The sequence below is a fragment of the Sarcophilus harrisii genome, chromosome 1 (genome assembly GCF_902635505.1).
Source record: "Sarcophilus harrisii chromosome 1, mSarHar1.11, whole genome shotgun sequence".
Taxonomy (NCBI): Eukaryota; Metazoa; Chordata; class Mammalia; order Dasyuromorphia; family Dasyuridae; genus Sarcophilus; species Sarcophilus harrisii.
In genome coordinates, this window is record NC_045426.1 from 44,490,409 (window position 1) to 44,516,379 (window position 25,971).

Sequence of the window (25,971 nt, forward strand, 5' to 3'; positions counted from 1 at the left end):
ATTTTAATCCTTTTATCTTGAACTTAAGGTGATTGAGATCATCATTACATTCCATCTGAAACACCCAATTTGGATGGAGTTAATATGAGTTCAGGATCTTTTATATGCTTAGGAATTCATCTTTTTGCAGGGATAATCAAGCTCTGAGGAATGGATTTGGGTTGCCCCAGTTCATGAAATCAAAGTGGAACTCAAATTTATAGTTCTGATTTCTACTGGTTTCTGTAGCCTGGCCAGTATGTCTGTCCTAGTTCTGGTATTAGCTTCTTGATAAGCTGACTTAGCTGTCTGAAGCTTCCAACCAGTGAAAATGAATGATTTGATAAGGGTAACTTAACAAGGCTCTGAGGGAGAGCCTTCAGTCATTGCTACTCCATTATGGAGAATATTATTCCAGTAATCAGGATTTTCTGGTCCTCTCGGCATATTCTTAGATAAAGGATTACAAGATTAGATAAAGGAATACAAGATAAATATCGATAAATTCTACCTCATGATGAGTATTATATAATTAAATTGTAGCTAATTTTACATAAGTTTTAGATTAGGTAGAAGACCTGTTTTATGATTCTAAAATGATTAGCATTTATGAAAAGTTCACCTGACATTTTAGAGGCAATTAGGTGGTACAGTGGATAAGAGTACTGCATTTGGATTCAATAAGAACTGGGTTCAAATCCAACCTCAGGCATTTACTACTGTATGATATTGAGCAAGTCACTTAATCAGTTTGCCTCAGTTTTTTTAGCTGTAAGATGGGGATCATATAGCATCCACTTCTCAGAATTGTTATAAGAATCCAATGAAATAATACTTATAAAGCACAGTGCCTGGTATGTAGTAGATAAATGCTAACTATTATTATGGTTATTATTACCTGGGTTCTAGTTTTGGTTCTGCCATTTTCTTCCTTTTGATGACTTGTTCAAGTGGCTTACAGTTTCTTATTTTACAAAATAATACTCCCCCAGCCAAAGAGCATGTGATCAATACAATCCATTTTGGAAAATCTTGTTGGCTTAAATTTCAGAAGCCAATATTTTCTTACTTTGAATCCAAATTTGAGATAGTACCTAGTTGGGATTGTAGAGCATGACTAGCTTTTTTTTTTTCCCCTTAAGAATAACCAACTTTGGGGCAGCTAGATGGTACAGTGAATAGAGCACAGCCCTGAAGTCAGGAGGACCCAAATTCAAATCTGGCCTCAGACATTTAACATTCTAGCTGTGTTACCCTATGCGAGAAACTTAACTCAAATTATCCAGCCCAAAGACGAAAAAGAAAAAGAAAGGGAAATGTCCAACCTAAAAATAAATCTCTTAAGCAGCTTTAAATAAAACAGAAAATTTGCTTTGGGGCAGCTAGATGGCCAGTGGATAGAGTCAGGAGGAACTGAGTTCAAATCTAGCTCCAGACACTTAATATTTCTTAGCTGTGACCCTGGGCAAGTCATTTAACCCTAATTGCCTTAGCAAAAACAAAAACAACCAAAAAACCCAACCTTTATGAATTACATATGAGAAATATTTCTACTATTCAGTTTGAATGAGCATAAAGATTTAGAGCTGGAAGGGAATCAATTGATCCATCTTCTCTCATTTTATAAATAAGGAAACTGAGGCCCTAAGGTACTGAAGTGATTTGCTTAAGATCACAAAAGAAGTGATAGAATCTGAAGCTGGGTCCTCAGTACAAATCCACAAGTTTAGAATCTGGCCATCCAATGAGGCTAGACTCCTATGTCAAGAATGTATTTAGCTGCTGTCTTTTGAATGCCATATAAATTTTAAGTTGCATTTAAGTCACATCATAAAGAATCCTTTGGCAAAAAGGTATGATGATGCACTTTAAAAATCTCTGGCCTTTGTAATTCTAGCAGGGTGGATCCTATAAATCCAGAGTCAAGGTCCTCTGATGTATAATAAGTCAGCAGGACCAAGTTTCTAGAGGGAGTGGCATGTACTCCTAGTGTTTAGTAAGACATGCTTTATTATGGGATTATAATGGTTACAACAGAATGGGCAGAAGAATGTGCTTTGCCCTGCTGCCAATACTCAGAAAGGAGCCCTTGACCCTAAGAGTGGAGCTGGGTATGTACCCTACCCCACCCCATTATTCTTCTTGTAGTCACCACTTCACTCAGCAGGTCAGGGTTCTGGGATCCCTTTGATCTCCAAGGTCTGCAGCCTGAAGAGACCTGAGGAACGCATTAGTTGGCATTAGTTCGACAGCTGAAATTCTGCTGAAGAAAATCTGGAGAATCAGAGCGACTTCCCTGAGCTGGGCTTGTTAATGGAGCTAGTCTGACTTAGTCCATCACATATTCCTGCCTGGCATAGCATCAGAGCTTAATAAAGCATTGTTAAATGACTTTCAGCATAACTTCAGTATCATTGTATCTTCTTTGCTCTGTCCTTAGTTTTAAAAGCATTTAGCTTCACATGTTTGATTCTAGATGTAGAACAGATGTTCGTTCCAATTGAGGCTTCACATATAAGGGATAAGGAAACGGACATAAAGAAATATGAAGTGGCTTGCCGGAGTCCCTATCTTGACACAGTTGGGAATTGAACCCAGACCCTTTGCTGAAGTGCTCTTTCTTTTGGTAGGTGCTGAGCAGCCATGTTTGAGTGGCCAAGCATGGCCAGGAGTGCCAGGGTAGCAAGGTTGAACCTAAGATTGGTGTTTTATCACAGGGACAGCCACTGAAAGCTGATGGCCGACCCAGGGCAGCAAGAAGGTTAATAGCTAACATACATAAAGTGGCATGTCAGGATCTGGGATCAGCAAGACCCGAGTTCAAATCTAGCTTCAGTCACTAATCTTATGACTGGTTAAGTCCTTTAACTTTCTTGCCTCAGTTTCCTCAACTGTAAGATGAGAACAATAACATCTCCCTCTCAGGGCTGTTGTGAGGATCAAATGAAGGTGATATTTTTAAAGTGTGTCGCACAGGGTAGACCCTATATGAATGCTTAGGGTGAGAGAGGCAGAGAGAGAGAGAGAGACAGAGAGATGGACAAAGAAACAGACAAACGGAGAGACAGGAAGGGGGAACGGCACAGGAAGAGAGAAACGGAGAGACAGAAGGGAGAGAAGGGAGCGGTGGGTTTTGAAGGACTTTGAACGCTAAGCAGAGGATTTTATATATGGTCTTGGAGGTGTTAGGGAGTCACTGGAGTTCATTGAATAGGAGAGTGAGAGCCAAGATCACTAGCAATTAAGGATAGATTTGCGGCTGGCAGAGCAGCCAGAAGGATTCAGAGATTTTCCTCTGTGATAAAAGGAACCACGGATCCAGCCCATGTGGTGCAGAGGTTGGTTGTTGTTAAACCCTAGGCTCTTAACCTACTAATAATTCCAGCTCGGAGCTTTCTACTCAACTATAAAATAGGAATAATAATAGCCAGTGTGCTGGGGATAGTGCCCCTGGAGTCTAGGAAACCCGAGTTCAAATTTGCTCTCAGACACTTCTTAGTTATTGACCTTGGCCAAGTCATTTAACCCTACTTTGCCTCAGTTCCTCATCTGGAAAATGAGCTGGAGAAGGAAATAGCACAGCACTCCAGTGTCTGCCAAGAAAACCTCACGGGATCACAGAGCCGGACCAGACCGAAAACCATGGGACCCCACACAATGGGGGTTAGGTGAGAATCCCAGGAGAGAAAACCTGTACTTTTCAGGACTCAAGGGTTGTATAAACATTGTAGGTAATGACTATGAGGGCGGGGAAGGGAGCAAGCTGGGAAGAGGCAGGAGTATCGTTAAACATCGAAGCGCCGATGGAAGGAGGTGAAACGTTCACCGCCCAGCTTCTGAGGGAGAATAGTTGCAGTTTTTCATTTACTTGCCCAAGTAGCCCCTTCCAGTATTGTCCTCCCAGTCTTGTTGAATTCCCACGAGCCCAGATCTAGAAGAGCGAAGGGAAGGATGGGGTGAAACTGGGACAGAAGGGGGAGGATCCGACGCCGGCCCATTTCTTAACGGGTGGCGTCTCCCCGAGTTAGTTAAATCCCCGGCTTGGGAAGGCAGAGGGGGCGGGCAGGAAGAGCCCAGCACGTGCTTAGGCTTAACCAGCGGGGAAAACCCCAGAGCCAGCTACAAGACCTTAGAGCCTCGGTTACTTCCCACCTCGTCACCCAGGACCCCACGGGGATAATGCGGCGATGTCGAGGTCCGCAGCCTGGCTTCTCCAACCAGCCGCGAGAGGGGCGTCCCGGACTCCCCGGAGCCCGGAGCAGATAGGCTGGGGCGTGCCTCCACCCGCCCGCTGCCATTGGTCGGAAGTTCCCGAGTGGTCACAGCTTGCCACGACAACCCTGTCCCCGCATTCCATCCCGCCCCTCTCGGTAGGGCTGCCCTTTAAGGGGGCGGGATCTCGCCGAGGCTACAGACTTTCGGCTGGGCCTATGAAACCGGAGGGAATCCCCAGCCGGGCCCCGCCTTCCCCATGGCGGGGCCGGACCCCTGGGGGCGGGCGTTGGGAGCGGGCTGGGCCGGGCGCCCGGGCGCGCGCGAGTTCCTGGTTCGTCACGGGGGAGCCCCTTAAAGGGGAAGTAGCTGCGGCGCCGTCGGAAGGACGGTCGGGGCGTCTCGAGGCTCGGTGGGTCGGTGGCCGGCTGCCTCGGCCGCTCGCTCGCTCTCTCCGTCCGCCGGTGCCCCCGCCGCTCGCTCGCTCGCTGGGCCGGCGGGGAGGCCCCGCGCTCGGGGAGAATGCCCGCGGAGCCCGGGCCACCATGCAATGGAAGTCGCTGGTCCTGGGGCTGCTGCTGCTGCGACTCGGCCTCCACGGCGCCCTGTGGCTCGCCTTCGGCCTGGGCCCCAGCCTGGGCTTCTACCAGCGCTTCCCCATCAGCTTCGGCTTCCAGTGCCTGAGGGGCTCCGCCGATGCCGAGGCCGCCGCCGCCGAGGCCGAGGCCGCCGCCTCCTCCGCGCAGCCCTCCTGGCTGGAGGCGCCGGGGGTCGGGGGGCCGCGGCGGGCGCCGGCGGGGCGGCAGCCCCGGCCCCAGCGGGGCCCGGGGCCGCGGGGGCCGCCGGCGTCGGGCGTGTGCCCCAAGTCGTACTGGGCGTCGCTGCTGGGCGGCCGTGCCCGAGGCGCGGGGGGCGACGAGTACGAGCGGCGCTACAGCGGAGCCTTCCCGCCGCAGCTGCGGGCGCAGATGCGTGACCTGGCCCGGGGCATGTTCGCTTTCGGCTACGACAACTACATGGCGCACGCCTTCCCCGAGGACGAGCTCAACCCCATCCACTGCCGGGGGCGGGGGCCGGACCGCGGGGACCCGTGAGTGTTCGGGGAGGGCCTGGAGGGTGTGGGGAGAACGGGGGCTTGGGAACCCCGCCGTCCGGCGCGGCGCGGACTGCCCGGGCTTTGCCCCATTGGGCACACTCCCGGTTCAAGTTGAGGCACTGCGTGCTTCCTTGGCGATCCTCAGAGCCTCCCCACCCGACTCAGAACAAGGGCATCCCTACGTGTTATGTTAAAACAGCAGTCAGACCACCCACTCGTGAATAACAATAGTCCCGGAAAACTTGGGAGGCGGAAAGCTCCCTTCTCTCAGCTCGGCCTGAATCTCGCCCCGGGAGAAAGTGACCCTATCCCTGGCCAGCCTTCCGGTAGGGCGAGGACGTGGTTTCCCTTCTGAGTCTCGGTGCGATGAGTCAGCCGCGGGCTGATGTGAACGGGACTTCCCCAGAACGAGGCACCTGACAGCACTCTGTGCTCCACGCCGCCAGTTAGCAGAACCCCGGGACCCCCGATGGCTCAGCGGGTCAGCCTTCTGGCCCTCGGCTTCCTAAAAACTTACCCCTAGAGGCCATCGCCAAGGGCCATATGGTAGAAACAGAGCGGGGAGGGAGACAGACTTCCAAGCGTTCCCCGCTCGGAGCTGGAGGTTCATGGTTCACTCCTGTTAGCTCCGGAGTCCGAGGATGCAAAGGTCTTTTCTAGCTGTATCTGAAACTGTTGCCATTGCCAGCGAGCTGTCCAAGTTAGTGGTGAGAATTAGCTACTTTTTATGGATTGCTGCGGTTGTTCCTTTTAATTTATATTCTCCAGGGCAACCTGAGAGATAGGCTGATGCTACCTGCTGCCTTTGAGAAGCCTCTGGAGCCAGGGCCCACGCCGAATTGTAGGCTTGGGATTAATACCTACATTTTCGAATCCCATGAGTTAGAAAAATAAAGTGGAACCAACCAATCAGAATCACCTTTCTGTGCAGTCCATTCCAGAAGAGCTGGCTTTAAACATTTTTAAAGTTAATATATTAATATCTAAAATATATAATATATTAATATCTAAAAATTAACCACTTGAATTGTTATCGAGAGTTATTTTTAAATTCCATGATGACTTCAAAACCAGGACATTCTAAGATATTTTTGGCTAGCAGATAGAATTATCAGAGAGAGAGGAAATTGATGTAGGGAACAAAGCTATTTATCTTGTCTAACTCAAATGCATCATACTTGATTTTAATTTTTCTCTCACTTTTTTCGTGGGGGGAGGGTGATAAAAGAACGGGAAGAAATCTTTTTTCCAGTGGTCAAAATGAATACTTTGTTTTTAATATCAAGTTCTATTTCCCTTCTGACCTTCCCATAAAAGGAAAGGGACTAGAAGTGAAATGTGCAAACATTGTCAATTACAATTAATGGGAGTATGGAGAGAGACTTGATAGAACTTTAATGTGTTTTTTGAAACTTCTGGAGACTTAACCCTTTTAAGCTGGGGTGAGATTAGAATGATTGAGTTTGTGGACCTAGAACAAATAGATATTGACATAGTAAATTTTCTGATTCGGACTTTTATCTCAGGAGGATATCATTCATTCCTTCAACAAGTATTTAAGTCCCTGATGCATGCCAGGAATTGTATGTGCTAGATTAGGACATAAGGGGATAGTTCACAAAGACAAAAACTCAAATCTTTACTCTTAAGGAATAGAATACCTTGGGACCATTTCTCCCCCTCCCCTAGTTCCCTAAATCCCCCTGTGTTTTGTAGTTAAGATCAGATGGAATTTTTATGGGAATAAAGTTAGAGAGGGAGTGGGAAATTATAGGTCAGTAGCAAATATATTTAGAATCCTTGAATTTTGCTTCAGGTTTTACCAGTTAAGTAGAATAATGTTTGCATAAGCCATTTTTTTTTTTAAACTTCTTGGGACTCTGTTTCTCCATCTGTAATATGAGGAGTTGAACCAGGTCTCTGAGGTCTTATAAGTCAGTTCAAACATTCTATCATCTCCAAGATTTTTAAAAGCTCAAACATTCTGTGGTCTCTAAGATTATATGTTATGTGGCATTATTATGAACTGTTTATATAGCCTTTTTGGAAGAATAGTTCTGTTGACTGGTAAAATGGTTATCGTTGGTTGTGTTTTTAAGGAGCAGTTAGTTGCTTAGCTTGTGATATAGTTTTTAGTAGTGTTGGCATCCAGGGTCAAACACTGTCTTCAAAACTGCTGGCCATCCCTGGAATTCTCTCTTTTCCAGTCTCTTAATTAAAAGACTGTCAGTCTTTGCATGCAGTCACATGATCAGAGTAATGGAAGGCCTTTCTTTTTCTCATTTCTGATTCTTTAAAAAACTTGGCCTCTGAAATGGGCGTTGACTTGTAGGGAGAGTGAGGTTCAATATAGGGCTATCCAGACCCTCCCCTCCCCAAAAGGCATATTTGTATTCCAGTAATAAAGCTTCAGATTTTTTTCTTAAAATGCACACAGCTGTTATCTAGAATGCATTCTTTTTAACTTAAAAATAATTTAAAAGGACAGTAATATTGAAGTAGCTATGGGTACAGTGGATGGAACCCTGGGTCAGGAGTCAAGAAATTTGATTTTTCAGGCACTTATTAGCTGTGTGATCCTGGGCAGATCACTTAACCTATTTGTCTTAATCCACTGGGGAAAAGAAAGGGCAAACCATTTCAGTGTCTTTGCCAAGAAAACCCCATGAACAGTATGGTCCATGAGCTCATAAAGATAGGACTGAACAATAAAGAACAACAGCATTAAGGCACAAAATTAAACATCATCTCTTAAAAATCTGTAAGTGGGCATGTGTGGTTTAGAATTTTCAGTGATAATTATCTGTTAGAGCTAGGAAGAATGGAAGGGTTGATACTAATAAACCTTAACCATTTAACAAAACTCTTTTTTACTTCACATGACTCGTAACACAAATATATACATCCAACTAAATAAACATGAACTTCCTTTAACTGTGACAGGACTTGTTGGGCTGCTTCAAAATCCTGAAGCATAAGACAGGCAGTAGCTGCCATACTGGAAAGGCTTGCTGCTATTCATATTAGCTGCAGGCTCTTTCCTGGGTTGGCTATGAAGAATGAAGTCTAAGTTACAGGATTAGTGGATTGTGTGTTTAGAGCTGGCAGGAACCTCAGAGGCACTTAGTCCTGCCTCCTCATTTTAGGTTTGGAGTAACTGAGGCCCAGGGAGGTCAAGTGACCTGAGATCACTGAGGTATTAGGCATCAGAAGCAGAGCCACTGCTCTTTTCAGGAGTAATTATCCATTAAGTGGAGGGAGTACTCACAATTCATAAATCATGGATCCTTGATGGATTCATTCAAGTGCCAAGTCAGATACTAAGGATACAAAGATGAAATGAAACTAAACCCTTGTCACAGAATTTATTCTTATGCTTCTGTTTGTGTTGGATACTGAAGTAATACTTCTAGAAACTTTTTCAGTATGAATTATGTAAATATTTATTTGTAATTTCATTACTGATCATTTTCTATGAATTATGTACCCTTTTATTCCCTAGCCTCCATAGTGCAATTTTTTTTAAAGGGAGATGATTGTTTTCAAAGTTTTTGAAAAGGGATTAATTAGATTTATTCTGCTTATCTTCAAAGGGCAGAACTAGGAACAGTGAATGAAAAAATGCATATTAAAATAGATTTCTGCTTAATGTGATGAAATATTTCCTAATAATGAGAGTTGTCCACAGATAGAAAGGACTGTTTCAGAAGACATTGTGTTCCCCCTCATGAGGTCTTCAAGCTGTGGCAGACCAGGGATTCTTGTTCAGATCTTAGGTTAAATGAGAATCCCTTCACACTTACCTTTCTTAGGATAGTTTCCTTCCTTGGGCAGTGTCTTCCCTATTCCTCTGTACCTTACAAATGCTTCAAAACTCAGTTCATCCAATTTTTCCCTGATGCTCCTCTCTGTTCCTCACAGATCACTTTTCCTCCGAGCCCATAAAACTTAAGGACCATATATTTTAACGTCCAATTATGCCAATTGTTCATTTCCTTATATTCTTTAATGGGTTCATTATTGTTTTGTCTCCTTGCTTCTAACTACTTGAGACCAGGATACTATTTTGAACATGTCCACATTTTCCCCAGTCCCTGGCTCTAATGCTTTGTGCCAAACATCTGACATTGCAAGCACTTAGTTTTGTTGGTTGATTTTTTTTTTTTACTGGTTTTGGACTGAGACTGTTTTTATCAGTCTTGGGAGCTGCCCTGCCCAGGGAGCTCTTCTAACAGACTGGTACATTGTCTACCATTTCTTGTTTGGAGGGTGCTCAGAGGTTAAGGGATTGGTTAGGGGACATAGGAACAGTATCTGTTACATGTAGGACTTGAACCCTACCCCTGAATGACTCTTGAGGCTGAGGATCTATTTGTTAGTCAGTACTTATTAAGATGACAAATCATTTTAGAATTATTTTTCAGACAGAAACGTTTTTCTCTCTTTTTCAAGGCACTATGCATTTATTAAAAACCTACTATTTGCAATCAGTGGACTAAAACACTGGAGATACAAAGATAAAAATAAGCATTGTAAAAGCTGAAACAAATTTGAGTGCTATAAAAATTCACATGTGTGTGCATGTGCACACACATACACACACAAGTTGCAAACCCAATTCCAGATTTTAATAGTTTAGTCAGTTAATGTCAATGGAGGCAGTGTACTTCCTGCAGGTGTGTAGTCCAGTTTGTACTGCAGAAATAGACAATCAGGTTCTTGCCTTTTGAAGTGTTTATCATTTCATGAAGCAAACCAGATGTGACTGAAAACAAAAATCAGAAGGGAAGAGTCTCATAAGGCAAAGGGTCTGTGGTGTCTACTTTGGTAGAAGGATCGTTTCCTTCTCCCATGAAGTAACAGGTCTCTTGATTGTAGCAGAATCTGCTTTCTCATAACTCTCACAAGTCTCTACCCCTACTTCCACAAGGCAACCTTTTAAATATTTCAAGACAGACCTCCTTTTCTAATCTGACTTCTTTTCCCCAATCTAAACCTTCTGATTTCCTTCACTTATTCTCCAATGAAAATGGTGTCCGACCTTGATCACCCTCCTTTGGACCCTGTATATATGTGGTGCTCAGGACTGGACGTTGTATTCTAGACATGGCCTGATCAGGATGAAGGGCAGCCAAGGGAGCTGTTGCTTTCCCCACACTGAACACTACCAAATGAATTATTTCTGTTCTGACATTAGAGATGCTTCCAAACAACCCTCAGTGTCTTTTCCATAACCCTAAGGTCTTTCCCCCAACTCCACAGTATGTGTTCAGAAAACATTGGTCTTAAATCCATTGGAAGGATTTGTTCTTTAACTTTGGTAGCATGAGACATTTCTATTAATTTAGCCTAAGATTGTATTAGTTTAGGTTCTCTTTGTGCTGCTATATTACACTCCTGACTTGTGTTCTGCTAGTGGCACACTAAAACTGTCAGCTTTTTCACTTGATCTCTGATACAATAAAAAGTGTTAAATTTGGAGTCAGAAAACCTAAATTTGAATCCCTGCTATCACTTGCTACCTGAGTGACTTGGGGAAAAGTCACTTAACCAGACTCTGTACTCTGTTGATTTTCCAGGGTCAACCTCTACCATAATAGGACACCAAAGGAGGATTTTAGTGACTTTTCAGATCATCAGGGAAACATAAAATGGTTAGAAACAAAGGTTGGCTGATCATGAAGTGAGATGCAGCAATAACAGATGAACAACTTGGAGCTCCATTGGTCCCCATGGGATGAGGAAGGCATTCAGTGTGCTTGTGGAAATTTTTGGTAGGACTTGGACAAGAAGTGCGGAGCATTCCAAAGTGAATGGATTGTAGTCTGCTGACTGTATAAGTGAATGGGGATGTCTGCATCAGTAGATCAGACCTCCTCTTCTTGGTATCCAGGAACAGGCAATTAGAAAAGGGAGCGAAGGAAAATCTAATGTACTAGATCATCTTTGCCATTATCAGCAAATGTTTATTAAATCTTCATACCTTATCCATTTAGATGGGGGACTCCAGCAACAGCCTATTACCTTATCTCCATTAAGCCACTTTAACTTTGAAAAATCTTCATAATAAGAATAATGGTACCACTCTGGATGAAAAAGCATCGAGGTTATTCTTTGTTGATGCCAGAAATCAAAATGTGGACTAGGGATACCCAAATTAAAGTGATATATACATGGTTCTTTCATTGTAATTAGCAAGAGATATCTAATTTTCTGCATTTGAATATTGTACTAGATTAGAGAATGTAATAGACACATAGTGATGATGAAGCATAGGAGGTAGAGGAGATCCAGGAGACCTAGTCTAGCCATTTTTGTTTTACAGATAAGGAAACTGAGGTCCATTGATTAGCCCAGTTCACAAAGAAGGGATAGTGACAGACCTGGAACTACAAGATTGCTAGTCTCCTGACTCGCTGTCTAGTGTTCTTTCCACCAGCCTTCAAATGTGGCTCCAGAGTTGATTAACTGTGAGTACTGCTGGTATGGACACTTGTTTTAAAAATATTTATCATTGTGAACCAGCCTATGGCCTGGCAGGAAGAGACTTGCACTTTTTGGCTTTTCTTTTGAAGTACCTAGCTTAACTTGATGCAGAATGGACCATCTGGAAAGAAAACAAAATATTCTATGTATCAGAAGCCTGGACTTAGAGTCTAGCTGCTTTCCAACTTTATATTCTTGGGCAAGTCAGTTAATTCTTTTGAGCCTTAGTTTTCTTTATTTGGTAAAAAGGGGGCAATAGAGCTTTCATTACTGGCCTTACTGGGTTGTTGTGTTTATCAAATGAAATAATGTATGAAAATGTTTTGTATCTTAGGTATAAATCCCTATATGAATGTAAGATGCCATTCACGACTCTTATAATGTTTCACTTTGTTTCTATTTCAGTTCGAATCTGAACATCAATGATGTTCTAGGAAACTATTCATTAACCCTGGTGGATGCTTTGGATACACTTGCAGTAAGTAGCTAACTTAACTACTTAAAAAATTTCTAATTTAATCAGTTAGTTTTCAGTAGTATCTTTGTTATTTCTTTCCAAAGGGTGTCTTAAGCATAAGAAAAAACCATCCAAGATGACAGCTACATAAGGCAGCAGTGTAAGATAATGCATTCAGATTATTGCTCTTTTTGGAACTGAGAAAGTGGAGAAATTGAAAACTGATTTTTCAAACGGGAGGAGAATATGGAACATGCTAACAATTAAATAGATTAGATTTTGAGAGATCACCCTTTTCTCTTTGCTTGCTTCTTTTGTGCTTTGATAAGAAAGCTCTAAGAAAAGACTTTTATTCAAATTTTCAAAATTACATAAGGAACTACCCATTAACAGACAAGTGGACAAACCAGATAATCCCAAGTTTGGGCACAACCATGTCTGAGGCTGAGGGGATCTTTATTCAGGCAGGCCTTATCTTTTATAGTAGTAGAATAGCTGTGTGTTTTTTTTATGATAGAGTAGAAATATTTTTAATAGGGGAAAGAAACAGGTATTCCCATATTCTCAGCCTATTTTCTGAAGCTGGATTATCCTCTGACATGATTTCCAGGAGTAGTTTGCCATCTGAAAGCCAAAGTGCCACTTTCTCTTCTCTTATAATTTATGATAAGAAGGTCTTCCTTTGATCTAGTCTCGTGTGTTAGAAGCTTTTGGGGCATAGTAAGTTTGGGGAAAGTTGTCCAGTATCCAGCCAGGTGGGAGAGATTGGGAGAATACAGAATCTTTTTGTTGAATCATCTGCTTCTCTATCCTAGTTTCCCCTCCCTTTACGGTAGCCCTTTCCTTCTCCACTCTTGTTGACCTGCTTTTATTGAACCAGTGTACCCATGATGATTTCAGTTTTGTGTCTTTTAAAATTAAACATGACCCTGAGCTGTTCATTATCCAGAGCTTGCTGCCTTCCTTTTCAACATACTACAAAGAGAAAATGCCAAATTGGGCTGTTACTCCTGGCACCAGAGGTTGAAGGTTGGAAAGGGCCACGTTACTTAGTATCAGGTAAAGTGTGAGAGTCAGAGAATTAAGGTATTAATATATGCCTCTGTGTGACCATGAACCAAAAAGGAATTCTGTTAGCTTTTCAGAGCCTCAGTTTCATCTACCAAAAAATACAATGGGGTTGACACATTTTAAAATCTACCCAATAGATTTATTGTGAGGATTAAATGAGATAATTGATGTTACTTAGTCATTTTGGTTCTGCCTGACTCTTTGTGACCCCTTTTGGAGGTTTCTTGGCAGAGGTACTCGAATGGTTTATTATTTCCTTCTGCATTTTACAGATGAGGAAACGGAGGCAAACAGGATGAAGTGATTTGTCCAGGGTCACACACCTAGTAATGTCTGAGGCCAGATTTGAACCCAGGATGATGAGCCTTCCTAACTCCAGGTCTAGCACTTTATCAATTGTGCCTCTAGCCATGGAGAATGATTGATTGAGGCATTTAAGTAGTGTAGTAGATAGAGTGCTAGGCCTGGAGTTGGGAAAACTTGAGTTCAAAACCCACTTTACTGTGTCATCCTGGGCAAATCACTTAACCTTTGTTGACCAGTTTCCTCATCTGTGAGGTATGAATGATAGTAGCGTCTACTTTCTGGGGTTGTTATTAGGATGTAATGGAAAGATACTTGTTAAGTGCTTAATACAATATCTGACACATAGTAGGTGCTTTATAAATGCTAGCTATTCGTATGTAAATCTTATGATTTTGGAGGGAAAGGAAAAAGGAAATAAATACTTTTTTCTACTTTCTTTTTCTATTAATTTTTAAAAAAAAATTTATAATAGCTTTTTATTTTCCCAAATACATACAGTGATAGTTTTCAACATTCACTTTTGCAAAATCTTGTATTCTAAATTTTTCTCCCTCCTTCCCCCTTTCCCCTAGACAGCAAGCAATTCAATATAGTTAAACATGTGTAATTCTTCTAAACATATTTCCATATTTGTTGTGCTGCATGAGAATAATCAGATCAAAAGGGGAAAACAAAAAAACCTTGAGAAAAAAGAAAAAAAAAAAGCAAATGAACAAAAACAACAAAGATGAAAATACTATGCTTTGATCCACATTCAGTCTCCATAGTTCTCTCTCTGGATGCAGATAGTGTTTTCTATCCTAAGTCTATTGGAATTGCCTTGAATCACCTCATTGTTGAAAAGGGCCAAGTCCATCTTGTTTTGCTGTGTGGAATGTTCTCTTGGTTCTACTCACTTCACTTAGCATCAGTTAAGTCCAAGAAATATATTTTAAAATATATTTAAATGATATGTTTATCATATTATTATTATTATATATTGTATTGTAGTAATATAATATATTTTAATTATATATAATGTAGTATATAAATATGTAAATTATATATTTAAACTTACTGAACCTCCTCTCCCCCCTCTTCCAAAAAATATTCAGAGGCTTCTTGATTTTAGTCCCTTGTGACTTCCTTGGTCTTTATTTTCATCTGATTTCAACTATCTGAGAAGTGATTTATAGAGGAGATGCCACTCAGAACCTCCTGGGATAATGACTTCTCTAGATGAGCAATTTTGAATTTGAGTCCTTTTGCTAAGATTCTTCATACTGCAGGGATCTACATCTGCTTACAAAAGTTATCCCTTTTAAAAACGAAATCAATGACTTTTTTAGGTGGCTTTCTTTGTAGAACATAGGGACTTTCAATGTTTAAAATGATACTTATTTTGCAGTTTCACTGTTAGGGTGATCTTCATCCATAGTGTATTAAATAGTCTGTAACCATTATGTCATAGGAATGTCACAAATCAGTCTTGAGCATTCCTCTGGATGCTGCTGCAAGCTTCAGCATGCTGCACGGTCCTTAAAAAGAAGGAAGGAGTCAAGCACTGGGAGATTCTGGGTTCTGATTCCAGCTGTCTTCTAGATAATGCCTGATTTTCTGGGAGAATGGACCAAAGCAGTGACGTGGTTAATTAAAACTGTTTGACACTACTGCAGGAACAGAATCTGAGAAAAGAATAGTCACTTTCATGGCTTAGGTCAAAGGAAAAGTTTATGGGGGAGAAGATGGTTGTCTTGAATTAGAAGTAGACAGTAATGCAAAATACTAACAACAATGATAACAATTCCTATATAACATTTTAAAGTTTCTAACCCTGTGGGCTTTAGGATTTGCAAATTACTTGTCTCATCATAACCCACATGATTGATAACACAAGTATTATCATCCACATTTTACAGATGAAGAAACAAAAAAAAAGTGTAAGTGATTTATTCCACATTCTCCAGCTAAGAATTGAATCCAATCCTTCCAACTGTGTACCACTGTTCTTCCCATTATCTTCTCAGATTCCGAATTTGAAAAAAATTGTTGATAAATAAAGTGAATTATTTTTCATTCATTCTATACCAACTTGAAATGACTGCTATAGATTACTCGTTAAGAAAAGGAATTAAGTATTTTGATTGGTACACAAAACCCCCCAACCAAGCAAATAAACTCCAAACAACATAAAACACTGAAGTGGCGTGATGTCTGTGTCTTGATAAAAAGTTAAAAAACAAAGAACCCACCCATTCTTTGAGATGATATATTTCTGAAATCATCAACTAGATATTTGGAATCCTGTAGACAAAACTCATAAATGAATTTATGGGCAAAGGAGCAAGATACTAAGTTTTTTGTTTTGTTTTGTTTATTTGTTTTTTATAGACTCAATTTGCCATGCATTTTTGTTGGAACTGATCTTGAGTAGCAGGGGATGGTTGGGTGGAAAGGGAGAGTAATTTTGTACCTTTGTCTTTTGGAAAAGGGGCTTGGGTTCCCCAAGAAGATGAATTTATTCCTTGATAGGACACATTACATAACTGGGACCTTTGCAGTTTTCAGCTTCTTGTTTTTGTCTGGGTGGATTGCAACACCACATCCAGATACTTATGTGGGAGTAGCCCAACTGTCTAAAACATCTGCAGCCTCCATTTCATTTTAAGTGGTTTTAATGTTTTATGTTCCTCTTTCAAGATAATGGGAAATTCATCAGAGTTCCAGAAGGCAGTGAAATTAGTGATCAACACAGTTTCATTTGACAAAGACTCCACAGTCCAAGTCTTTGAGGCCACAATCAGGTAATCACAAACAAGATTGACTGAGGAAATTTTTTTATGTGTAGAATGAAAGGTGCCCCCAGTTGTGAAGTTGGGGATGGGAAGGGGCAAGAAATAAGTATTTATAGAGTGCCTGCTGTGTGCTAGGCACTGTGCTAAGCACATTTACAAATATTATCTCATTTGATTCTCACAGCAACCCTGAGAAGTAGGTACTATTATTTTCCCCATTTCATAGTTGGGAAAACTGAGGCAAATAGCAAGTAAGTGACTTGCCCAGGATTATGGTGTCTGAGGCTGGATTTGGCTTCCTGATTCCAGGCCCAATGCTGTAACCACTGGGTCGGTCACTTAGCTGCCTCATGTTGAAATGACAGAAGTTCACATAACTTAGACAAATGGTAAGCAAAAGTTTCAAAGTAGCTAAATATGGAATAAGAAGAATGTTTTTTTCTTTGTTTTCTTAAAGACAAATGTTTATTTCACTGAAGAATTGCCAGATTTAGATTGCTTCTCTTGACCAGTCTTGTTTTCCTTTTGTGATAATAGCTCATTTTTCTGGTGCTTTACAGCTTACAAAGACATTTCTTTATGACTTCCCTGTGTAGTAGACAAGTATTAAAATCCCCACTTCATAATTAAGGAAACTGAATTTCGACAGAGGTGAAATGACACATCTGTTGTTGCCTTAGAGCTCTGCCTGGCTCTCGGCCTTTTGAGCCTGAGAGGAGGACAACTCTGATTGTTCATTGCCTTCTTTATCTTTAAGCAGTACTATAGGCTCTGGACTTGCTTTTCCTTGTATGTTGTACTATTTAAGTTGTTATTTTTAAAGTAAAAGTACCCTTTTCATTTTTTTTTTTTTTCCATAGGAAGACCCATTCTGAAAAATCACTGGGCTGCTGGCTTTATGCCAGTTAACTTTGAAAATGGTTATATCCTCAGAAATCTCCTTTTCATTTCTTCTCCTTGACTTCTCTCTGTCTCCCCTTCCTCATCCCTTCCCTTTTAATGGTCATTAGGTCCCAGTGGTAAAGGGGGATATTGACTGCTTATCAGCCAAACCTAGCTTCCCTAGGTAGGCCCTGGGTGATGGAGACTAATTTTTCTAAGTTGGCCACATAATTCTATTTTTCTTGGACACTTAGATCCTTCCAAAGGAAATATGTTAGCACTTCAAGGAAGATAAATTTTTATTGCTCCACTAGGAGGTTTTTAATAAAAAAGATTATTTTCCTCTACTATTTCTTCCCTTTTGGGGGGGAACTTTGGTATTCATTGATGTTCCCTCAGATTCATCTGATATCCTGCTTCTCAGTCTCCTTAATCCTAAGGACCTTCTCAATCCTACAGTCCTTCTCCATGACTTTCATCCTGTGTGTGGGGGGGGGAGAGAGTGGGGGAGTGGTCATAACTTGGACTTCAGCCTTGCTCAGAAGTGTCCTTCATTTCCTTTGTCAAGACCTTCAACTTTCCTCTGCTCTGGCTGTCCTTTTCTCCTTCCTTATGCCTCTACTCTCTCTTCTCCCAGTTCATCTGGTTACCCCCCTCCTGGTCAGACTTCACTTTCACTCCTTTCCCCTGCTCCCCTCCTTGTCACTTTCCCCTTGTTAACCTTTCCAGTTGCATACTGTCATCAACTCCCAGATCTCTCTGCTCCTTGTCTTACTGACTCCTTGTCCTGTTGCTGCTCATCCTTTGCCACATTCCAACTCTGGGCGATTCTCACCATCTACCTCCTTTCCTCCTACTTGTAATGTTCTAGGGAAGTGAGCTGGAGGAAATTACAGTTGTGCCGACTTGGGTACATTATTAATTAGTTACTCAGCTTCATCTGAACCCTCACTGCAGCAAGGTAATTTTTTTATTCTTCCTTAATTGGTTTCCTATCTCACCTCCTTCAAGCTCTTCCAAGTCTTCTCTTCCTTCTCATGGTATCTACTCTGACCTTTCTTCCACTTCTCCCTCCCTACCTGTGAGTTAATCATCCCTAGCCTCCAAACCTCCCCAAGTCTTCACCTGACTTGAAAAACCTTCACTAATGCTTAAAAATCTTAACTATCTCCTTTAAAGAATAGTTATTGTCCTCTCTCTTTCCTCATTTTCCTTACCAAATTTCTAGGTATAAAATCATTGACACTCATGGCCTCCGCTTCTTCTCTCACTTATTCCTCAGCAGCTCTTTAGAATCTGGCTCCCAACTTCAAAATTCAACTGAAATGACTTTTTTGTTTTCTGTGATCTGTTAATTGCCAAGTCTAATGACTTTTTCCAAGTCCTCATTTTGCTTGACTTAGGTGCTACATTTGACAGTGTTGGTAATCCTCTTCTTGAAAGCATCTCAACTTTAGAACTTCATCACATTATTCACTCCTGGTTCTTTTCCTACTTTATGTGACTTTTTCTTCTTAGTCTTATTTGCTGCTTGTTCTTCCATATCTTGCCCCTTATTTGTGTACCCAACTCTCTTCTCTTCACCCACCCTTCTCCTGCCATACGTTTACACATCATAACATCATCAGTTCCCATGAGTTTGATGTTTTCTCTATGTAGCGGATTCACAGATAAATAGATTTAGCCTCACTCTCTCCTCAGATCTTCAAGCCTTCACCAGAAATTGCCCTTTGGACATTCCAAACTAGACTTCCCAAAAACATCTTAAACTTAACATGTTTAAAACTAAACTCATTGACTTTCTTCCTAAACCATCTTTTCAACTTTTCAGTTTCTGTCAAGGTGCCACCATCCTTCCAGTCTTCCAGGTTTCTAACCTTAGCATTGTCCTTGGCTTCTTACTCTGCCGCATACACAATCAGTTGTCAGATCTTACCATTCCTGCCTTTACAAGCCTCTTCCCTCTGATCCCTTCTCTCCACTTGCACAGCAGCGCCAGGCCATCACCGTGACTCATCCAAATTGTGGCAATAGCCCTCCAATGGGTTTTCCTATCTCAAGTCCTTCCCTGCTTCTGTCAACTTGTTTTTCACCCTGTTGTCTGGATCTGACCATTCCCCTCCCTAGTTTCCACTCCAGTGGATCTTTTTACTCCTAGCTTAAATGTAAATTCTTCTTTTTGCCTTTAGGAACCTTTCACAGCTTCTCCATATCCTGGATTTCTCGTTTCATTATACATTATTTCCTTTCCCCTACTCCAGCTAAACTGACCTCTCTGTTCTTAGATACAGTATTCTACCCCCATGTACATTTTCATGCCTAGAATGGCCTCCCCTCTCACTTCTACTTCATAGAATCTCTTTTCCTTTAAGACTTAGCCCAAGTTACAACCTCATCTATCAAGTCTTTCTGGATACTCCCTCTCCCCTCTTTATGTTTATTTGTATTTGTTTCTACTTATTTTATATATATTTAAGTATGTTAGATTGTAAGCTCCTTGTGAGCAGAGATTGTTTCATTCTTTATATTTGTAATTCTAGTTCCTAGCACAGTGGGATGTAATCACTTTAAATGCTCATTGTTTGGTCCAGGGAATAATTGGAACCCATGAGTGGGTCAATCTCATTTATTTAAATAATCAGGATTTTAAAGGCACATTTGAGTGATTTTCCTATAAAATAGCTGTCCTCTATTTGGGTGACACAGACCATTATTGTGTCTCATTAGGATTGAAGTGGATGTCCAGAGGTGGTGGCCAAGTGCATTCCTCTGGCTCCAGATGATATTCTGCACTTATTCTGTAAAAATATACAGTCCTTTGCTATTCTGAGTCTGATCACAGATTTCAACATGGGAGTTTAGACCTCATCCATCTAACCACTTTATTTTACAGGGAATGGAACTAAGATCTAATTCTTTTGGGTTATAAATATATTCGCATGTATAACATGAGAATATCTTTGGGTTTTTTTTTTTTTCTTATTCACAATAGGGTCCTCGGAAGTCTCCTTTCTGCCCATAGAATAATAACTGATTCCAAACAACCCTTTGGTAACATGACAATTAAGGATTATGATAATGAATTGTTGCATATGGCTCGGGATCTGGCATTGAGATTGCTTCCTGCCTTTGAAAATACAAAAACTGGAATTCCCTATCCTCGGGTAGGTGAACCTGTTTGCATTGTCTAAAAACAGTCTGAAGACTGTCTGTGTAATGAAATATTCTTTCTACTCTTTGAAACCTTTTTTGGGGAGATGGGGAGGAAGGAGGAGATGGGGAGAGCAGACTAAAGAAACAGTAGTTTTGGAATAATAGATCTGGGACTTTTTCCCTCCAGATGCTATAGTTTAAGTTTGCCTGCATTGCCCTGTGAATGTCCTTTAGTCATTTCATGTTACTGTGTAGCATTCACTAGATAATCAGTCTCCTGAGGCAGGGCTCTCCATTTCAGTCTCTTATTTTGTTCTAGACTCTCCTAACATAATCCTACATACATTAGGTTCTACATGAAAGTGAATTCAACAGATTATAAGTTTAAAGCTGAAGTTAGAAGCCATCTAGTCACATTTCTTCCGCTTACAAATATGGAAACTAAGGCCTTAAGTGTAGTTTCTTTCAGCTGTGGCTTGCACACTGGACCATTGCTGCTTAAATACAAACACAGACATTTTTGCATTCCAGCTCAGAGCTGCTTCCTCTAGAGGGCAAATCAAACCCTTGGGTATCAATGAGAATTGCTGGAGCCTGGAGCCTGGCTGGTGATGAAATATAGTATTGGATGTCCTGCACTTTTGTGCTCAGAATCTCTTATAACTATGGAAAAACCACCATGTGCAGTGATGTGGTATAGCCAGTAACATTGAATTGGTTTCCCCTAATGCCTCTCATTAATGACATAGACATCTAGATTTCTCATTAACTACCTTTTGGGGGGCTTTCCCTGGGTCACATAAATGTTGATTGTGCCTGTGACCCTCTTGACCCAGAACTGTAAGCAAGTGTTTTGGGAAAAGTCTGGAGAGGTTCAGGATTCCCATGAAATGCGAGGCTGATGCTTTAGCAAGCAGTTTATCAACAAGGCGAAGTCTAGGGAAGAGGAAGGAGACCTAAGGCTAGAGTCTGAGCACAGCCAGCAACTTCAGCACAGCAAGGACAGAAATAGTCAAAGTTGCCCAGTCATACTTACAAGGAAAAGGGTGCAGTCATGTGTGACGCTAAGCCATCCCTTTCTTTGGGATGCCTATGATCTCCCGGGGGGGGGGGGGTGTCTTATACCTGTTCTGGCTAGAGGGGCTGAATCACCTGCAAAGAGGGTGTTTTTTTAGTAGAACTAAGAATACATACCAAAATATTCCTTTATGCAAAATAAGATTGATTACCAGAACTGGGTAGAGAATGCAGGTGGCAGCTGGGGCATGTAATCCCACAAAGAACAAAAGTTCATGGTTTCTTAAAAACTGAATATTACAGTGTGGGTTCTGATCTTGTTCAGAATAGCTTAGTTTGCAGAGATTGATGTTTCAAGAGGTCTTACAGGTGGATACCAGGGACACATAGCTCAGTGGATCAGGAGTCGGGGTTTTCTAGTAATTTTCTATCACACTCTTCACAATCTTGTTGAGTGGGCTTGCCCACCCAGCCCCTGTGCTGTTTTGTCTCCAGGTGAATCTCAAGAGCGGTGTTCCCCCTGACAGCAATAATGAGACTTGCACTGCTGGAGCTGGCTCCTTGCTGGTGGAGTTTGGGATTCTTAGCCGCCTGCTGGGGGACTCGACATTTGAGTGGGTGGCCAGGCGAGCAGTGAAGGCCCTTTGGAATCTACGCAGCAATGACACCGGGCTCTTAGGTGCGATTACTGCTCCTCCTTCCCTTTTTTAGCCTTTAATTTCCCCCTTCTCTGGGCCTGTCACTTCTCAGGAGTAAGGATCCTTTCAGATTCCCCTCTAGTTCCTTTTCCCTTAAACTTTTGTCTTGAGTATCACCAAGAGATCTGTCAGGACTCTCTTCTGAATTGATGTTGCTCTTGCACGTTCTCTTTAAAAAGTAAATCATAATGACTCATAAATAAAGGCACTATAAAAAGAAGTGCCTCTGAAGGAATTTTCTGTGTGTCCAAAATTAGGTTTTAAACATATACTAGTGGTGGCCAGGGGTGTCTTCCTCTGGGGAAAAACCCAAACCTCAGGCACAAAACTGAATTAAATTCGAAGAAGAGGTGTGTGTGTGTGTGTGCATGTGCGCGTGCGTGTGTGCATTTTGTAGTCTTAAGACGTCACAATGAAATTTTGAAATGGGTTTAGTTTCTAATGTTATGCTTTGCTTTGTAAAATATTTCTCTGGTGTATAGTCTCTGTCATCTTTGACCTGAATGTTTGTTAACCATAGCTAATCATTGAAAAAAATTAGTTATCTCTTATGCCTCATAATAGTCACTTTCCCCCAGTTGTAATTATATGTATTGTATGTGACCTAATGTGATAGATGACCTGGTATCTTTCTTTGGTTCTGAAGAGCTGAGAATTAGGGCTGTACCTCATAGGAGATTTAGGATCTAGGTTTAAAATTGGAATGGATCTCCAAGGTCATCTGGTCTAACTCATTTTATAGATGAAGAATTTGAAGTCTAGAGAAATTGGATTTGCCCAACCAACATCACACAAATAGCAGAGCTAGAGTTTAAACTTAGGTTCTTTATTCCAATTTTAGTGTTCATTACCCTATGACATACTGAGTTAAATTTTAACAATCAAGGTTTTTTCCCTCTTCTCTCACTGGCTGCAAATTGGGGTTACTTCCAATAAGTCAGATAACAATGTGTAGTTGAGCAGTAGAAAAGCTTGATAATAGAACCTTGAAATGTCCTATGTTGTGTATTTCCCCAGGGAATGTTGTGAACATCCAAACAGGCCACTGGGTTGGAAAGCAGAGTGGCCTCGGTGCTGGATTGGATTCCTTCTATGAATACCTCTTGAAATCTTACATTCTCTTTGGAGAAGATGATGACCTAGAGATGTTTAATGCTGCCTATCGGAGTATTCAGAGCTATTTAAGAAGAGGGTAGGTTTATCTAATGCTCATTTCTTTTGGCCTTTGCAAAAACAAATTTGAAGTGTTTTGAAATTACTTTGTAGATCTCAAGTTGTTTGCGTTCTTTTCTCCCCTTCTTCAACCCCTTCTCTTTGTGTTTCTCTTACTTCTTGCCCACCCTCTTCCAGTTTGCTCATCCTCTTCGTCTTTCTCCCTCATGACCCCCCCCCCCCTCCTCCCCCCCCCCCCCCCCCCCCCCCATTTCCTTTCCCCATCTAGATGATCTATCATATTTTTTCTTTCTGTACTACAAAACTGCTTATTACCAGTTATATGGGTCCAGCATCTTGGGAGATTATTGCTGTGGAGCGTTTAACTGACTTATAATATTAGTGCTTATTAGTAAAGTTCTTATTAGCATAGTTCCTGGCACATAGTAGGTGCTGTATAAATGCTTATTGCCTTTCCCTTCCCTTCTCCATGATGTAATGACTTTCTTCTCTGAGTCCTTCTCCTTGGCCCACATGTATCATTTTGTCTGTACCCTGGCTGACTCCACAGTCTGCTGTGTGGTACCTGAGGTTTTCTTGAGCTCATAATGCATTTATCTTGGGTATTGTAGGATTTTCTTCTTAAATCACTCTGTTTGTAGGAAGGATATGATACTGTGACCTACTAAGTACGAATGGTAATTTTTGTTTATAGGAATGGAAACAAACTTGAACTTTGCTTCTGCAGTCATAGAATCATAGAAAAGAGTTTTTGGTGATGATATAGTCCACCTTCCCTTTATTTTTACAGGTTGAAAAATTAAGAGGCTTAAAGATGTGGAATTATTTTCTCAAGGTCACAGAGTTAATTTGTTCAGCAACCTGAACACAACCTAGGTTTTTTAATTCCAGTCTAGTATACCACACTACTCCCAGAGCATATTCTTTGGGTCCAAGCCATGGAGCATGGATTATTCCATTTAACTCGGTAAATGTTTATTGGGCACATGCATTAGATCCTCCTTCAATTCTAGAATGTTTAGAGTTGAGGAATATGAGATTCAGAAAATCTGTCCGGATTCCAGATCATCCAAGTAATTTATGGTAGACCTGGAGCTAGAAAGAGAACCTGCCTTGGGAGGACTGCAGTAACCTAGCCTCTGTGGGTGAAGCCCAGTTTGCATTTGCAATGCCCTGGATTTCTTTTTCTAGAGAAAATGATCATAATAGCTAGTTATAAAAGGGTATTTTTTTTTTTTGAAAGGAAAACAGGTAAATTAATTGTTAGTGTCTCCCCTTAAGAAATGGTGTGGCCTACCAAAGCCCTCTCTGTTTTGTTTCTTCTTGTAGCCGGGAAGCTTGTAATGAAGGTGAGGGAGACCCTCCCCTCTATGTGAATGTGAACATGTTCAGTGGGCAGCTGATGAATACGTGGATTGATTCTTTGCAGGCCTTCTTCCCTGGATTGCAGGTAGGTTTATGCTGAGCTCTCTTGGAAAAGAAAGGAATATCTCTTTCTAGAGTAGTGAATGCTCCTTTCTTTGGACTGATTTGATGCCTCCAAGAAAATGACCTCTGAGAATTGTTTAGGTTCTGGTCAAGTTTTTCTTTTTTCTTTTTTTTTTTTTAAAGCCAATGTTTTTAATTGGATTTAAGTGAGGCAGAACTGTGCAAAGTCATTGGCCTCACTTCTCCAGTTGCTTTGAAGTCCAGTGGCAAAACATAAGTCAAGATGACTAGTGATGGCATATGGGATGTAGTGGATGACCTTGACCTTTCTGAATTAGGGTCCCAGGCCTCAGTCTGTGTGAGGAAATTGCCTTACAATGACTAAGGGTTTGGAAGCTGACATTTTGTATATGCAACTTGGTATCTGGGGAGCTTAGAAATAGTTGCTTTCTTGCTTTTGCTTTCTCTCTCTCTCTCTCTCTCTCTCTCTCTCTCTCTCTCTCTCTCTTTCTTGCTTTCTTGGTTTTGCTTTCTTGCTTGCTTTTCCTTCTTCACTTATTTTCTCCCTTTCTCCCTTTCCCTTTCAGTGTATTTAGGGATTGAGAGGAGACAGGAGAATTTCCAGAATATAATCTGGAGATCTGGATAATCAAATTTATGAGATCTTTGGTCATATTGTCACAGATGTGAAAACACTATGTGATTGGGCCAGCTTGTGAAGTGTCTCCACAGAAAACTGAATTTCCAGTGCTCACCTCTGGATAGTCACTTATTTCCCAAAGGCATGATCACTCTTCAGATATTTAGAGTACTTTGATTTGTGGGCAGAATCATTAGAAATGATGGGTGAGTGGTAAAGGGAAGAAGATATCCACACAGATAATTGAAGCGCTTTAGTTGCTCTGTAAAGCTGCTCAATCCTGAGATGAGACGGCTACCTGTTGGAGAGGCCCAAGAGGCCTCTATTGGGCAGCAGAGTGGACAGTCTGGCTTCTATGATTTCAGTGCTTGAGGTTCTATGAGTAATACTACTATTAGTTAAAAAAGCATTTATTATGCACTTATTGTGTGCCAGGCATATATTTGTTCCTGTTCTACTTGAAAATTGTGAATTCCTTTTAAAGTAGGTTTTAGTTTACAATCCTTAATTTTCAGTAGTTGGCCCATCCAAAGCAAAACTTATAGATGGTCCCCATTGTCCTGGCACTTTGTACTAGAGTTATAATCTCACCCATTGCG

At 41.4% G+C, this 25,971-nt stretch overlaps 1 protein-coding gene across 1 annotated transcript in view; it reads left to right on the plus strand.

Annotated features, from left to right (window-relative positions):
• Positions 1-4,417: 4,417 nt before the first annotated feature.
• Positions 4,418-25,971, plus strand: part of EDEM1 (ER degradation enhancing alpha-mannosidase like protein 1) — a 34,018-nt gene continuing 12,464 nt past the window's right edge. The window contains exons 1-7 of the mRNA XM_031954355.1: positions 4,418-5,281; positions 12,179-12,251; positions 16,287-16,390; positions 20,256-20,427; positions 21,929-22,112; positions 23,149-23,323; positions 24,634-24,754. Of these exons, the coding sequence (XP_031810215.1) occupies positions 4,737-5,281; positions 12,179-12,251; positions 16,287-16,390; positions 20,256-20,427; positions 21,929-22,112; positions 23,149-23,323; positions 24,634-24,754 (1,374 nt within the window). The 5' untranslated portion in view covers positions 4,418-4,736. The remainder of the gene's footprint in view (positions 5,282-12,178; positions 12,252-16,286; positions 16,391-20,255; positions 20,428-21,928; positions 22,113-23,148; positions 23,324-24,633; positions 24,755-25,971) is intronic.